We start from the raw sequence: 15,990 nt of genomic DNA, 5'->3' as shown, positions 1-15,990 counted from the left end.
AGACCAGAAGCAGAATTTAATTACATGAAATCAATCCCTGTGTCACCGGGAATACTTTTTCGGCTATAAGTTGTGTCAACTAATTAATAATTAATTTAGAGATGGTCCGCCAATTAGTTAATTGAATTATAAAGAACGCAACGAAAAAGTTGCGAGCATTGATTAAAACGGTGCGGATCGTGGTTCATTGATTGACGGTGTTAGCTCGTCGGAAAAGAGAGATGCGGTGCGGGGACGAGTTTGGCGACGTGGAGATTGTGTCATCATCGCGCACTTCATGTCGGGCCAAACGTGTCAAGAACCTTCTCTAACACGCTCACGACGCGGTTATTTTGCTTCTTTTAACGAAGCTCTTTTTGATGTGTGGATAGTTTTTTTTTTACTTTCCCTGGAGGCAGCAGCTTACCCTTAATTGAATTTTCACTCCACAAGAATGTCTCGCTTGCAGTCGCTGTAATTCTCCATTCTCTAGAGGCGTGGCTAGAAATATCTTTCAATGGGGTCATAGAGTGACTCAAACTAAAAGGATTGAAAAACATTATCATAGAAACAATAGATCGATAACTGGTTCCAATTTGATTATATTTCTCAGATTAATTGTTATGAAAAATATAAAACCACCAGTAAAAAGAAAAGAATCATGAGTTAAGCGGATCGTCAGCTGATCAACTCAATTATACATTATTCTAACAGTGTTATTCTTAAAGACTTTTCTTAATGAATAAGCAAGTTTGATATTTGTTTGCATATGTTAATATATAAATTAATAGAATTTGCTATTTATTTTTTTAAAATTTAATTCAATATATACAAAATCTAATTAAATCCGACTAAGAATAAATTAATTCGGTTTGAACACTCAAAATCTGAATAAAAATCTTGACATTTGGAATTAAAAAGGAATAAAAATCATCAGGATGCACCTTTTATCCAAGGCTCTAGGTGTGTTTAACTTACTGCTCCAGTTTCGGTACGTAATATATCAAGAATATTTTGCATAAATGCTGCCAAAGATTATACAAATGGATGGATGGATGGATGGATTAAATTCCTGAACTTCCTAAATCATTGTCGCCAAAAGCAAAATTAGAAATGATGTGCATGTCGAGGGTGAGGAATATGGAGTCTTTTCAAGGATTCGAAATTGAGGTTTTCGGAATTGATCGTGCTCGAAACAAATCCTTCATATCATCACATCAACAGGATAAGAATTTGAATTAGTTGGAATATAACGAAAATTGTCCTATCTAAATCAAACTTATTAAATCCTGTAAAGAATAATATATATAAATTATATTCTAAGATCTTAAATTTTTAGATTAAAATAATTCTTTAACATGATATCAAAGTTTTAATAACTAAGTGATCACGAGTTTGAATATCACCATCAATATTTATTTGATAAAAATTAATTAAGTACAAGGTAATGTAAACTTATATAAGTTTCAAGTTCAAAGAGTTTTCATTTGAGATCTTATATGATAGCCTAAATTTTTAAATTGAAATAGTTCTTTAACATCCCTTTAAATTTTCAATTACAGTTAAATATTTTGACGGAATATCTTTTATCTGGCAATGTTAAACGATATTGGAAGATAGATTTTTATATTATGTTAGCAATATTGAAATTTGTTAATTAAACTTTTAAAAAATTTAAAATATATTTATAAAATTTAATTTGAGTATTGATTTAATTTAAAATTCAGGTAATCAATTAAGTCAGCTAAATAGAGTCATTCTAAGTTCTGATTTTTTTAAAAGAAAACTCTTTAAACAACGGTATTTTGATAAAAAGAAATGGAGTATTTTGCCAAGTCTACATATCATTAGATTAACTTGCAAAGAGGTATCATTTAGATATCTCCAATGAAAAAGCTATATGAAGAGCTAAAAAAAATAATCAAAATAGCTCTTTAATAGGATAGCTATATGTGATGCTAAAATTTATATATAAAAGAAAGCTATAAAATAAAAGGAGAATTTCAACTATTTTTTTCTTTAAATTTCCCCTCTCTCGTCTCATTCTATATAAAATATAAAATGGCTTGTTAAAATATTTTTTTTTAATTGAGCATACCATGAAAAAAAATGAACTCCTATTCAAAAATATTAAAGCGCTATTTGGTGTTTGGTACATTGATGTATTATTTCTTCAAATTTTAATTTTTTTTGTTTTAAATTAATTAATTTTATATATTTTTGAATCATTTTAATTAGTATATTAATATTGAAAATAAATTTTAAAAAATAAAATAATATTATTTTAATAAATTTTCAAATAAAAAACAATTTAAAAAACAATCATACATTCAAAAACCTCCAAAAATAACCTCATATGTCATTTTCATTGAAAAACAGCAAAATTAAAATTATCATCTAAAAGTTATAAAAGGAATTAGAGAGGCGCCGGCGAGAGAAAATAAAAAACCGAAGGCAGAGAGAGATCACATGCACACGGGCTATGTTAAACTTTTGCTCCATCTCCATTTCAAAACCCACGTGTACCTAAGAAGCCTGTCTACCCGCAACCGGTGAAACCAGTCAAATTATCCGCGTATGAAAATGAGGACCCCAGTTGCGGTCCAGCTGCAATTAATGCCAAACGCCGTCCCTAGACCACAACTTCCGTACACAACCTAACCGGCAGATGCCGGTCACCTCAACAATGGGAAACCTCAATAATGTAAGCTGTTAGACACAAGAAGAAGTTGAAAGTCCATTCACACTTTCAAGCTGTTTCACGCTCTCAAAATCATTTTTTTATTTTTGGTGATGAATGAAATGAAGCAGAATCATAATATCAGTATTGTGCGCATAAATTCTGTGGAGAAGAGAGAAGAGAAGAAAGAGTTAACAAGAACAGCATTAAAGACAGAGAATTTCAATATGGCAAATTCTACATTCATTACACCACCACCAACAAGTGATATTGATCACATGCCTAATGTATTTTCTCTATCAACACCACCACCACCACCAACAAGTAGCATCTTTGACATGATACCATGTGATATTACTACTGGTGGTGATCAAAAGGCGGGGTCTTTAGGATTTATGGACTTGCTTGATATCAACCAAGATTTTGGCGCTTCTGCTTCTTTATTTGAATGGTTTAATCAGAATCCGGTTGTCGGGTCTCCGCAGCAGCAACAGTCTTTTGTCCCTTCACCGGCATCAACTGTACCGGAAACATCGGAGGTGTTGAATAACCCAGCAACTCCGAATTCATCAGCTTCTATCTCTTCCTCTTCGAATGAAGCAGGAGAGGATGCTTTCCAACAAGTTAAAGCTGGAGATCAAGAGGAAGAGCAGGATCAAGATAAGAACAAGAAACAGTAATTTTTTTCCTTTTCTTTTCCTTTTGCACTATAATATAATATTGGTATTGTTTTTGTCTCCTTTTGTCTCGTTTGTTACCGTGAGTTTCTGGTTTTATTGGAACATGAAAGTAAAGAGTGATGAGTGATCTACTGAAAGGAAAATGAATTAAAAAGACGGGTTTTTCTTTACGTTTACTGTTTTGTGGAATTTGATGCGGGGCTTTGTGGTTTGTTGTGATTCTTTTCTTTTTTTTCGTTTTGTTTTCGTTTACTTTCTTTCTTTGGCTTTTTTTCCCCCTCTGAAAGCTCTGAGAGTGTAATAATGTGTTCTGGGTTTAGGTTAAAACCAAAAAAGAGGAGCCAAAAAAGGCTAAGAGAGCCGAGATTTGCTTTCATGACAAAGAGTGAAGTTGATCACCTAGATGATGGGTACAGGTGGAGGAAGTACGGCCAGAAAGCTGTGAAAAACAGTCCCTATCCAAGGTATAATTAATTAAAATCCCTTCTTGCTCTTCTGATACGATGATACACAAAATCTTGTAACTTAGGTAGCAAGAAGTAATAAATATGCATCACCTTTTGTTGGGTGATGATGATGATAATATTGCTTTTCTTGCAGGAGTTATTATCGTTGCACTAGTGCAGGCTGTGGTGTGAAGAAGAGAGTGGAGAGATCATCAGATGATCCATCTATTGTTGTTACAACATATGAAGGACAACACATACATCCAAGCCCAATAATTAGAGGAAGTATTGGAATCTTTGCTGATTCTAGTGGTTTTGGTGCTGCAACGTCGTCTTTTGTATTTCCGCAACCAGCTCTGTACCAGCAAAAACATGCTTCCATGTATAGCTCATCACCTTCTTTAAACTTTACTTCAAGTACTACTCGTTTTAGTCCTTCCTTTTCTCTTCAAGAGAGAAGGTTGGGGAACCCACCTTCTTTGCTTAGAGACCATGGCCTTCTTCAGGATATTGTGCCCTCTCAGATGATCAGAAAGGAGGCTAAAGAGGAGTAGATGGGTTTTGTATTGGATATCGGTATGTAATTGAATTCTAACTTACTTATGGAGTTTTGTATTTATTTTTAGAAGATCCCTCTGCACCGTTTACATGATATAGAACCTTATTGATAATGGAAAATGATTAGCCTTGTAGCTTATATATATGGAGGGGACTCGTTGATCTCTTAGATTAATTTCTTCTTTTGCTGTATTCTTTGTATCCAGAGATTATAACAGTACGGAGATGCTGGGTTTTGTATCATTGTTGTTCTCTTTAGATATTCAATTTCTTTATATTCTTCCAGCACTTACTAATTCTTCTTTCTTCTTCTTCTTCTTCTTCTTCTTCTTTTCTTTTCTTTTCTTTGGTTTGGTTGGTGCATATGCATTGATATTAGCAAAGGCTATATAGAAAATATATGTTGTCAGCAAATTTAGGGTTAGGGTTTTTCACATTTAGCAAATCTATTTGGTTAATTTGAGCTCTTTTGCACCAAATTTGTATATTAAACCCTAGACTTTTCCCGGGAATGAGAAATCTAGGATGAACTTGGGGACTTGATACATGTATGCGTAGCTCAATAAGGCTAATATTTAAAGATGCACTATTTGTGAAAATTATGGATAAATATTTTATCGCATTATCTTGTAACATGCATGGAGTGCAAAGTGTAGCAACAACTTGATACCACTAATTAATCGTGATGAATTATGGCCATTTCTTCCTCTTTAAGTTATATATACACAGATGGAAAACTCGAGGCATCGAATGATGATGTGAACATATATCGGCTAGGGGATGGACTGTGTGGTTTCTTGATTATTGAAGGACGGTGAAAGATTTTGGATGGGATATATGTATATATATATGGGTTTCTTTAAACATTGCTGAAGATATCTTGGCTTTCATATTAATATTGCTTTTGGAGTTGTGAAGGATCTAGTCCATAATGCACTGTCTTTGCTAGGACTGTGGAGTTCATTTTACATGCCAGGCTACAATTACTACTAGCGGCCATCGGCCATCGGCCATCTTTTGTATCCAATTAATCTATGGGTGTAGTAGAAACAGTACTGTATGAAAGGCCAACTTCAACTTTTACACTATCTCTCAGCTTTATTTAACATCCAATGCTTTCAGAAATCACATAGGAAACACGCTTAGCATGCATATGTAGTAAAATAACACGTACTCACATCCTAATTTATCTGTGCAGATATATAAACATGAATTATCAAACATGCGAGTAAGCACCAAAAAAAAAAAAAAAAACTCATTTATTTGTGAGAATAAATACGTCGTACAGGGCCTACAGGCACAGCTCAATGTATGTATCCCTTATTAATACGTTGTTCAGGAAACAAGAATTTGCTTATATATCAAGCATGGTTTCAGTTGCTTATATAGTGGAGAGAAGATTCAAATCTCGTGCTTCAGAAATTGGGATTATTTCTTGAAATTAAGTAGCTGGGCGCGCGTATATTGTTGACAACTTGTAAAAGTAAGGATAAGGTGACGTGGAATAATTTTTATTTGTCTAAAATGTCTTGTCATCCTTAATTATTTCCTAACTAAACCCTTGCTTAATCTGTTGAAGATTTTCATAAGCAACACCTTCAATTTCTTTCACACATATCTTAATCTACTTTTTTTCAGAAAAATATTTCTCAATCTTTTTAATATCATGATGTACAATAGCTGGAAATGTTGCATCCATTCACATCATACTACAAATCTCCATGACTACGGATGCATGTTTCAGGTTCCATCGTGTGTGTGTGTGTGATCTGTAAAGCGGTAGCATATAGCATGGGCCATGACGGCATGCTGGGAGGAACTGGGTGTCACCTGGAAATTGTGTCAAACCCTTGCTAGCTATCAATTCTTAGGAAAACTTTCGGAAGCATGATACGGTACGAGTATAGGAAGATCACAAATAAATAAAATAACGATGGAACAGTGAACATGATAAAGATTCTCATAATTTTTTCCACCATGATCTAGCAGTGAATACTCTTTAAATTAATGACAGGATGAAGTGTGTTTGCCTTTAAGCATCGTTAGAAAGTGGAAGAAAGGGAAAATCGCACCCATCGTGATTGTTCTCAGAAAAGAGGAGTGGAAAGTAAGAACTGTCCTATGTGATTAAAGCCCCAAGCTTTCTAGGCAGCCACTAATTATAAGCTTCATTTCAACTTGTAAACTCAATATATACAATTAATAACAACAAAAACTTTCTATCCTCAACAGCTCAAGTGAAATATGATCACCTGAAAAATCAACTGCACAACACACGTGTGCGTGTGTGCGTGTGTGTGTGTATATATATATATATAGGGTTAGATCGATTTGATAATATTTATATTATATTCATTATCCATTAAATAAAATAACTACCTATAAAAAAATCATCTATGGATATATATAGATTTCAAATTAAATTATCATTTCTATTAAAAGCAGAAATCTATTTCAGAGAGGAGAAGAATTACAGGCAAATGAGTGGCGATATGGGCTCTTTTTTTTGTCCTAGCTGACGCCATCCCATCTAGAAAGGAAGCCTAGTTTGTTATTGATATAGAGCCCGGTACTCAAGAAATGGATTATTTTGAGAGGCCCGATTACTAAACCCCAGTTCATTAGACAAGTGCCGATCTTGGAAATTCCTCTCCGACAGAAATCATGGGCTTTTTGAGTGTCCAGTCCAACTGACCTTGTTGCATGCAAGGTTCCTAATGATCTTTGTTCTGCTTCTTAAAGACGACGAAGGGCGTCGCCCTTAGCGGACAGGCCCCGGTGATATTTGAAAACAGGGCGAAGGGGGGAAATAGTTGCTTGGAAGAACCACCAACAAATGTAACACAAACACACAATAAAAAAATTAAAAAAAAAGGAAAGGAAGGGAAATCATGAAAGGAAATTTCAAACAATTACGAGTGAAGTGGGATTAAAATTTAGAAATTGAAAAAAAGCCAACACTGTATTTCAAAGTCTAGGTACTGTTGGAAAAAAAACTAGAATTATTTCGATGAAATTTTTTTTAAAAAAAGGGATAAAACTTAACCAAATGATCTCCCCCGACCATTATGGAAGTATCCCATTTACGACATTGCCTTCCATAAGTATGCCTACCAAAGAATGCTCAAGAACGAATTTGAAGGACGAACATTTCCCATCAATGACGCGGGAGAGATTAATTATAAAAGGCCTGTGTTTAGTATTGTAATTAAAACTATGTTTTAATTTAATTTTAATTTTAAAAGTGCTTGATTAATTAAAACACATTATAATTTTACTTTAGTTATAAAAAACTATATTTTTTTAAATCATAATCATAAAAGCTATTATAATATTAAATATATACTTGATGAAAATGGTTTATCAGGTTGATCTTGCTATTTTGCTTAGAATGGTGGTTCTATACATAATTTTTCTTCTTGGTTAATATCAAGACCACAAGGAAGATAAAACCTATTATTGCAGCTATTTGTATCCGCACCTCCCAATTAAACAACACAAATAATGGAAATTCCCTCAACTACACCAGCGCTCTGTTTTTTTCTGGGTATTCACTGTACAGATTAGATAGGATCAATTGCCTGAATTCATAGTTCCTCTCAGTAACACTAAGAGATCCTTTTTTTTTTGTTCTTAGTTAGTTTTGATGCCAAAAATTAAAAAAAAAGATGCTTGGGCTTTCAGACAGTATGTCAGAGATTTAAACAAGCATCTGCGTCTGATGAGTTCATGAATGGAACAATTCAGCCCCTCAACAGAAACAAAACCCACAACTCAAGCTTCAGTTGATTCTAACAAACTACTGGGCCCCTTCCTCTCAGCATACTAAGGAAATTTTCAAATCTGATTGAAGCATTCGGTAAAAAAAATTGAAGCACATGGGATTAGGTTAGTTCATGCTCACCATGTCCTGTGCACTTGACCGCTTCCAAGTCCTGCCAAATTCGTCCAGTAACCACTAACCACCCAAAACGTGAAATTGCTCCGTCTCTCCTTTTTCACAGCAGCAACTTCTATATAAGTGAAGCTATCAACCCCAACACCACTTCACATACATCCATACAAACTAGTGCAACATGGCTATGGGCTTAGCCATTTGTTTTATGATGCTTATTAAGCTTGTAATTGCGTTGGCAAAGATACCAACCACCTTGAACACAACATGTGTGGGTGATATTGGTGTCTTATTGCAGTTTGATGTTTACCAAGAATCCTGCCCAGAGGCAGAACCTATTATACTATCTTGGGTTCAAAGTGCAATCTCCGAGGAACCACGAATGGCAGCTTCCCTGCTTCGTCTTCACTTCCATGATTGCTTTGTTAATGCAAGTCAAGTTTAATTTCAGAATTATACATATTGCTTCTATTTATCACAGCTTCTATTGTAATTGCAATGATCATGATGCACATTATGTGTTTTGCAGGGATGTGATGCTTCAGTGCTGCTAGATGATACTGAGAACTTTGTGGGTGAAAAAACTGCACCACCCAACTTGAATTCACTAAGAGGGTTTGAAGTGATTGATGCCATTAAATCTGATCTGGAATCTGTTTGTCCTGAAACAGTTTCTTGTGCTGATATTCTCGCAATCGTTGCCAGAGATTCTGTTCTTCTAGTATATCTTCGCCCACTCTTCATGTTATAAGAAAATCTTACTACTATCTTTTAATGCTTTGAGCTGATCTCACTTCTACTTAATTTGCAGTCTGGTGGACCGGGCTGGGAAGTCCAGATGGGGAGGAGGGACAGCTTGACTGCTAGCAAGGCAGCAGCGACTAACAACATCCCTGCTCCAAATTCTAGTGTAGCAACTCTAGTGGCTAATTTTCAGAATGTCGGACTCACACAAAATGATATGGTCGCCCTCTCAGGTAAAATTTTTGTATCCCAATGCATGAAAGGACACTTCTGCCTACTGAACGAAAATCACAGTCTAATTGTAATTTGGCAGGTGCGCACACAATGGGAAAAGCGAGGTGCTCAACTTTTAGCTCTCGGTTCCAGAGCCCTAGTAACTCCGGTGGCCCTGATGTTAATATGGACTTCGTTCAGTCGCTGCAGCAACTGTGCTCAGAAACTGCTGACAGCACCACGACAGTAGCACATCTTGACCTGGTGACCCCAGCTACATTTGACAACCAATACTACGTTAATCTTCTTTCAGGAGAGGGATTGCTTCCATCAGACCAGGTTCTTGTGGTTCAAGATGATCGCACACGTGAGATTGTAGAATCTTATGCGGAGGACCCGTTATTGTTCTTTGAGGACTTCAAGAATTCCATGCTCAAAATGGGAGCCTTAGGGCCACTTACTGGTGACAGTGGCGAAATACGTGTGAATTGTAGGGCTGTCAATTAATCTTTAGCTTCTTGAACTGAGGATCATATGTAAGCAAGATGACAAATTGCATGCGAATAATGTAGCTCAGATTAGAAGCTTTATCCATGAACTATAAAATATAAATATAACATGTATCAGTTTGTCAAAAACATGTTGATTCAACTACAATACCCCAAGATTAAAGTTTTATTAGCACTATAAACTATAAACGAAAAGAAAACGGTGATTTGATGTGTTTCACTGTTTATCTTCTTACATTATCACTTCACTATTTATCACTTAAAAACATGTGAATCCAAACAAATTTTAATAAATAAAACATGACCAGCATAGCTTGCGAGGACCAAATAAAAAAGAAGAGAAGTTTAACGAAGAAAGCAAAATAGCTAAAACATTTAGGGGCCAAGAAAGTAAAAAGGTGTGGATATGAGGCCGTTTGGTAATGCGGCAGGAACTGAGGTGCAGTCAAACCGCAATATATATCTGTTTGGTTATGTTTAAAACGTAGGTTAAAATTGGTGGGACCCATTATTATAGTGGCCGAATCTGTGGTTAGCAAAAAGCTGGCAATACCTGCTTCTAACTTGCAGCAACCTCAACTTTTGTCATCCACCAACACTGTCAACAAATTTTAAACTCCTAAAAAAAAAACTTGTTGGATAATTAATTACTCCTCTCCCAGCAAATCAATTCAAACGGCCTCATCCACTGTCAAAAAAATATAGTATTGCAAATTGTAATTTTGTGATTAATATATATAAAGAAGAATGCCCGAAATTAGACTCATTTTATCATTTTTTTTTAACCACAATCCTATTCTGTTCAACCAAGTTTTTATAAATGTTACAAAACATTTTTTTTGTCAAATTTTTCTTCATTAACAATAGTGAAAAATAACTTTAAACCAGTTTATATATATATATCGAAACTAAATTTTTTGTTATTAAATTTCGTATGTGATGACATTGCACATAGTTTAATAGAATAATAAAAAATATTTGATATCAATATTATTTATTTCATGATGTAATAACAATAGTTAAATCTACAATATTTAAATTAAAAATCATTAATATTAATATATATATATATATATATATATATATATATTAATTATTTTATAACCTCAATTTGAAAAGCATTTTTTTAACCAAACACATTAAACTATTTTTTGTTCAACCTCAATTTCAACCACAGTTTTAACCAAACATATATTTTTTCAAACCAACCTCAACTAAAAATACTTTTTATAAAACAATTTTTTTAAAACCATAACCACAACAACAACCTCAATACCAAATACCAAACACACTCATAGTGAAAAAGAAAAGCCCAGTATGAAGATTATGCCCACGGAGTAAATAAAAACAAAAAAACAAAACAAAAGGAAGGCCAATACACCACATAAATTCCGAGTGCTTTAGCAAAGTAATTTTAATGGGTGTTTGAAAGTACGATATTAGATCTTTTTAAAAATATTTTTTATTTAAAAATATATTAAAAAATATATAATTTTTTAAAAAATTATTTTTAATATTAGCATATTAAAATAATAATAAAAAATATATATAATTTTTTTTTTCAAATTTTACCTAAATTATAATACCAACTAGAAGCTGCTCCTTCACAGTTATCATTACAAATCCTTTATATTGCAATTATAATTATATTATAAAAATTGATATTGTTCTTAAAACTCTATATTCTTCCATTGTCCACTCTCACTTTCCTCTAAAATCTTTTTTTTCTTTTTTCTTTGGTTTTTAGAACTAGAGTATTTGTAATATAGCAGTAGTTTTTTAAAAAATGTTTTTTATTTTAAAATAATATTTTTATTTTATTTTTTAAAATTTATTTTTAACATATATAATAAATTAAAATAATTTGAAAATATAAAAAATTAATTTTAAATTAAAAAAATTAATTTTTTATAAAGTTACTTTTGAACCGGACTTCCAAATATGTTAAGGTCAAGTTTTACACAATTAAACTAGACGCCCTGCTTCTCATTCTAGACGGCGTAGTACTAAAAAGGCCAAACCATTTTCTCATTTCTCTTGGCCCGCCTGTCCTCCTTCCCTCTCTCAAGTCTCAACACTCCGAGCTCCCTCGTATTCCCAGAAAAATAAAAAACCCGCTTGACTCAATTTCATCACTCTAACCCAGGTATACTTCTTCTTCACATTATATTGAAAACCCATCTGTTGTGTTTTTATTTCAACGGAGAAGATGTTGTTAGGGTTTAGTTAAGCTCAATTTTGTATCGGTTTTTATTTATTTTACTCTTCTTTTCTTTGCATGCTGATTTTAGGGTTTCTAGGGGACTCTGAGATTTTGACCGAGGGAATTGTTTTTAGGGTTTATGGGCTGTACTGTACAGTACTAATCAGTTTGTTTATTTTTTTTTATTTTTCAATAGTGAAAATGGATATTGATTCTAAGCTCAACAAATTGGATATCAACTCTGGGGATGAAGCCTCATCATCAACACAAGTGCAAGTGGATTCTAAGGTATATTATATTATATTGGCTTCCCAAACACTTTCTCTTCCTTTCCTTTATTTTTTCCTTTTTTTGATGTCTTAGTTTGTATTACCATGTACATATTCAAGGAAAGATAGTCATTTCTTCTTTGTTTTCATGATGCTGCTGTGTAGTGAAAATCTGTTAGCAGAACCTGGATTTTATTTTTCCCATTTCCCCAGCTGTGCACAACCTGAATTGAAAATCTGTTTTTGTTTCTGGTATTTTTCTTGGATTTTTTTGGCAGTGCTGTGAGAAAAGATAAAACAAGTTTAGTTTTTTTGTTTATTGAAGAATTGTTTGTGATATTGATTTCTCAATGTTTGATTTTGATGTGAAGGGAACTGCTGAAGACAAGGATGAATTAGCTGACTCAATGAATAACTTGAATGTGGAAGCATCCTCATCTGGGCAGGTGGGACCTACATTCAAAAGAAAACCGGTTATCATCATTGTTGTTGGAATGGCAGGTAATCCAGCAAGATTTTTTCGATCAAGTGTTATTATTTGTTATTTCATTTTGAAAATCCCTGCTGCCTGCTCTTTTTTCAACTCATCCGCAAATGGGAGTATATTCATAAAATGGGCTTGAAGATTGAAAGCAGTTACTGTATGTGGACAGGTAGTGGAAAAACAACTTTTCTTCATAGGTTGGTTTGCCACACACAAGCTTCAAGGATTCGTGGTTATGTGCTCAACCTTGACCCTGCTGTGATGACTCTCCCCTATGGTGCAAATATTGATATAAGGGACACTGTTAAGTACAAGGAAGTGATGAAGCAGTTTAATCTTGGACCTAACGGTGGAATCCTGACTTCTCTTAACTTGTTTGCAACAAAGTTTGATGAGGTAAAATCTACCTGCAGCTTTTTTTCCTCGGACGGGCTTATTCTTCGCCCCCATCGCGTAGTACCTGTGATTTTTTTTTAACTATTTCACTAAACCTTGTAACTATTGACTTCGATGTGAATTTCGGTTGAATATTGAGTGGTCAGGTGCATCATTTTCATCCTGATAGACAGCAGTCTATGTGTTAGCTAGTGGATAGCATTTTGGGCAGGGGTATTGGACCAGCACAGCCTGTCTTGCAATGTTTTTTTCCCTGCATGTGGATTTTTTCACCACGAGTTTCATACTGTTCTCTTAATTCCAATATATCCTCACCTTTGTATTTCACATTTTCAGGTCATTCAAGTCATTGAGAAGCGAGCAGATCAGCTTGATTATGTTCTTGTGGATACACCTGGTCAAATTGAGATTTTCACTTGGTCTGCTTCTGGAGCTATCATTACCGAAGCTTTTGCTTCAACCTTTCCAACTGTGGTTGCTTATGTAGTTGACACACCTCGTTCCTCAAGCCCAGTAACTTTCATGAGCAATATGCTTTACGCTTGCAGCATCCTCTATAAGACGCGGTTGCCTCTTGTGTTGGTATTCAACAAAACTGATGTGGCTCAACACCAATTTGCTATAGAGGTATAACTCTTTTTCTTCTTATTTTGATGCATCATCGCTGATGTTATTCTTATTCGGAAAAGAAGTACTTTAAAACTATTGGAGAGAGTTGGAGGCCTAGCCAGGCTGCACCAGTGCTCAAATGATTTTGGGATTAAGCCTGTGGGATCCATAACATGTTCATAAATTTATCAATCAAGTAGCTGAAATAATACTTGCAGGAAAGATTTTTATCGTACCAAACTCTCCTATATTTTCAAGTTCAGTTATGAGTGAAGCTCAGTAACTATGTAGAACCAATATCAGAATTAAGGATTGGTGGGGACAGTGTATTCAAGGGATCTGAAACATGACTAAACAAGAAGCGTATTGAAAGCTTCAAGGTTTTCAACCAAACCCCTAGCTTTTAAGGGACTGTTGTTTGACAATAGAATGCTATACTTGCAATTTTCCATACCATTGCTTTCCTAAGTCATTCTCTTGATTTTTTTATTTTTTTTATCAGTGCTCTCTATTTATGAGCACTACTATTGATTTTTCTTACATAATGTCAGGTTATGATCTTTGCTTTTTATTTTTAATATATCCTTGTTCTGAGAGTTATAACTTGCCCAGTGGATGGAAGATTTTGAAGCCTTTCAAGGAGCAATGAGGTCAGATGATTCATACATGTCTACTTTTTCTCAAAGCCTCTCCCTAGTGCTAGATGAATTCTATAAAAATTTGAGATCAGTTGGGGTCTCTGCTGTTTCTGGAGCTGGAATGGATGCCTTCTTCAAGGCCATTGAAGCCAGTGCTGAGGAGTATATGGAAACTTACAAGTATTTCCTTTTAGCCCTTAACTCCATAAGTATAGCTATGATAAATATTTTTCTGTCAACTACCAATATGCTGCTATCGCTTTTCATTTGTCTAACCAATGGATCTTGATGATCTCAGGGCTGATCTTGATAAGAGACGGGTAGAGAAGCAACGTTTGGAGGAAGAGCAGCAAAAACAGAACATGGAAAAGCTGAGGAAGGACATGGAAAATTCAGGGGGACAATCTGTTGTTTTGAGCACTGGTTTAAAGGATAAAGCCCGTCATAATAACATGGTCGATGAGGAAGATGAGGAGGATGAGGAGGACATTGAAGATGATGATTCTGAGGTGTTTACTGAAGAAGATGTTATAGATGAGGATGAAGATGAAGATGAAGAGGTGGCCAGGTTCTCTTTCTAGTTCTATGGTTTTGATACCACAATGGTAAGACTTTGTATAGGACTTCTAGGTCTCACGTTCTCCACGGGTATTCTTCCCTAAAATTGACTTCCCATATGCGCATGTGTTTTGAATCAGGCATTTGCATTGTTGACCGCAAACTTGTTTATAACAGGCTTAAGAAATGGTGATCAGTTTTGTCCACCACCCTGGTTTTTCTGTCTGTCCTTTTGTTCTCATTAATCTTCATATGCAGGAGATGGGCTTTTGCCATACAGGAGTTAGTAATTCTGTAGCATTTCAACTTGTTACGCTTTTCATATAACGTGAAGTGCATGAATACATTGCTTGTGCAGATGTCTTGGATTTATAGGAACCTACACGGACTGCCCACCAAGATATCTGTTTGCGCAATTGTTGCTTAAGATTTTGCTCGAAAGCTTAACGATACGAGCCTTTATGAACGAATTGGCCGTGGAATACATTAGATTTTGCTCGCTAGCTTAATGGTACAAGTCTTTGTAATCTGACTGCAAAAGAAATTCATGAATTCCTCTTCCCTTGTCTGATGGTTCACGTGAAGAATTTGCACTAGATTTGTAATTATAATATCCTATCAACTACAACACAGTTCCTTTGAATCTATGAAGCCGAGATGTGTTTTTCTAAATAAAGAACTCCTTGAATTATTTCCCTTGCTAAGGTAGTTCTGATCTTATTTACTAAAAATCCTTTGTGCAAGTAAGCATATTTTTGTTCATGAGATCCACATTTTACCACTTCATTTTGTATGGAAATTTAATGAGATTTTTTATAAAAAAAATCCTTTTCTTTCTCCCCTCTCTCTCTTCTTTCTTGGAAAATGATCGAGACAAACTTTTCACACTAATTTCCATATAAAATATTAAGTCATAAAGTGTGGATCTGATTGATATTTCAAATGATTGTTCTTTCTTAAAAAACAACCGGACATGTCTGTTCGGAAGATAATTTTGTTTGTATAATCATTATTCTTCCTTTCATTCGCAAAAAATTAAAAATGTTTAGACGATAAAAAATAATAATTAAAAAGATAGGAATTTGTTAACATGTGAACTTAAAGAGAAAAAGGAACGAGGAAACTTATT

General features: G+C 34.4%; 3 protein-coding genes across 4 annotated transcripts; all 3 read left to right on the top strand.

The window, feature by feature from the left end:
- The first annotated feature begins 2,695 nt into the window (after positions 1 to 2,695).
- LOC7485889 (probable WRKY transcription factor 48) lies at positions 2,696 to 4,631 on the top strand. 2 transcript variants are annotated; one of them, XM_024606501.2, is made up of 4 exons: positions 2,696 to 3,335; positions 3,660 to 3,803; positions 3,940 to 4,167; positions 4,292 to 4,631. In XM_024606501.2, exons 1-4 carry the CDS (start codon positions 2,773 to 2,775, stop codon positions 4,311 to 4,313), a joined length of 957 nt encoding a protein of 318 aa, XP_024462269.1. In that variant the 5' UTR covers positions 2,696 to 2,772; the 3' UTR covers positions 4,314 to 4,631. The 2 variants fall into 2 exon arrangements, with proteins under 2 accessions (XP_024462269.1, XP_002312318.2); XM_002312282.4 differs by having other exon boundaries at positions 2,697 to 3,335; positions 3,940 to 4,631.
- Positions 4,632 to 8,379: 3,748 nt separating this feature from the next.
- Positions 8,380 to 9,833, top strand: LOC7485888 (peroxidase 40). The gene is made up of 4 exons (XM_024606044.2): positions 8,380 to 8,668; positions 8,768 to 8,959; positions 9,050 to 9,215; positions 9,296 to 9,833. The coding sequence occupies exons 1-4, from the start codon at positions 8,420 to 8,422 to the stop codon at positions 9,700 to 9,702; spliced, it is 1,014 nt and encodes a 337-aa protein (XP_024461812.1). The 5' UTR covers positions 8,380 to 8,419; the 3' UTR covers positions 9,703 to 9,833.
- A 1,839-nt stretch (positions 9,834 to 11,672) lies between these two features.
- On the top strand, positions 11,673 to 15,552 carry LOC7471099 (GPN-loop GTPase QQT2). The gene is made up of 8 exons (XM_024607793.2): positions 11,673 to 11,850; positions 12,104 to 12,195; positions 12,548 to 12,677; positions 12,830 to 13,056; positions 13,393 to 13,683; positions 14,278 to 14,483; positions 14,602 to 14,908; positions 15,220 to 15,552. The coding sequence occupies exons 2-7, from the start codon at positions 12,109 to 12,111 to the stop codon at positions 14,882 to 14,884; spliced, it is 1,224 nt and encodes a 407-aa protein (XP_024463561.1). The 5' UTR covers positions 11,673 to 11,850; positions 12,104 to 12,108; the 3' UTR covers positions 14,885 to 14,908; positions 15,220 to 15,552.
- Positions 15,553 to 15,990: the final 438 nt, after the last annotated feature.

Source organism: Populus trichocarpa, chromosome 8 (assembly GCF_000002775.5).
Source record: "Populus trichocarpa isolate Nisqually-1 chromosome 8, P.trichocarpa_v4.1, whole genome shotgun sequence".
NCBI lineage: Eukaryota > Viridiplantae > Streptophyta > Magnoliopsida > Malpighiales > Salicaceae > Populus > Populus trichocarpa.
This window is presented reverse-complemented; position numbering and strand designations above follow the sequence as displayed.

Coding starts and splice junctions, on each gene's coding strand:
- LOC7485889 (XM_002312282.4), top strand. CDS start 2,773: ATGAATGAAATGAAGCAGAATCATAATATCAGTATTGTGCGCATAAAT. Junction 3,336..3,659: donor CAAGATAAGAACAAGAAACA/GTAATTTTTTTC, acceptor TTCTGGGTTTAG/GTTAAAACCAAAAAAGAGGA. Junction 3,804..3,939: donor AAAAACAGTCCCTATCCAAG/GTATAATTAATT, acceptor CTTTTCTTGCAG/GAGTTATTATCGTTGCACTA.
- LOC7471099 (XM_024607793.2), top strand. CDS start 12,109: ATGGATATTGATTCTAAGCTCAACAAATTGGATATCAACTCTGGGGAT. Junction 12,196..12,547: donor AAGTGCAAGTGGATTCTAAG/GTATATTATATT, acceptor TTTGATGTGAAG/GGAACTGCTGAAGACAAGGA. Junction 14,484..14,601: donor GAGTATATGGAAACTTACAA/GTATTTCCTTTT, acceptor TGATGATCTCAG/GGCTGATCTTGATAAGAGAC.
- LOC7485888 (XM_024606044.2), top strand. CDS start 8,420: ATGGCTATGGGCTTAGCCATTTGTTTTATGATGCTTATTAAGCTTGTA. Junction 8,669..8,767: donor TCCATGATTGCTTTGTTAAT/GCAAGTCAAGTT, acceptor TGTGTTTTGCAG/GGATGTGATGCTTCAGTGCT. Junction 9,216..9,295: donor TGATATGGTCGCCCTCTCAG/GTAAAATTTTTG, acceptor GTAATTTGGCAG/GTGCGCACACAATGGGAAAA.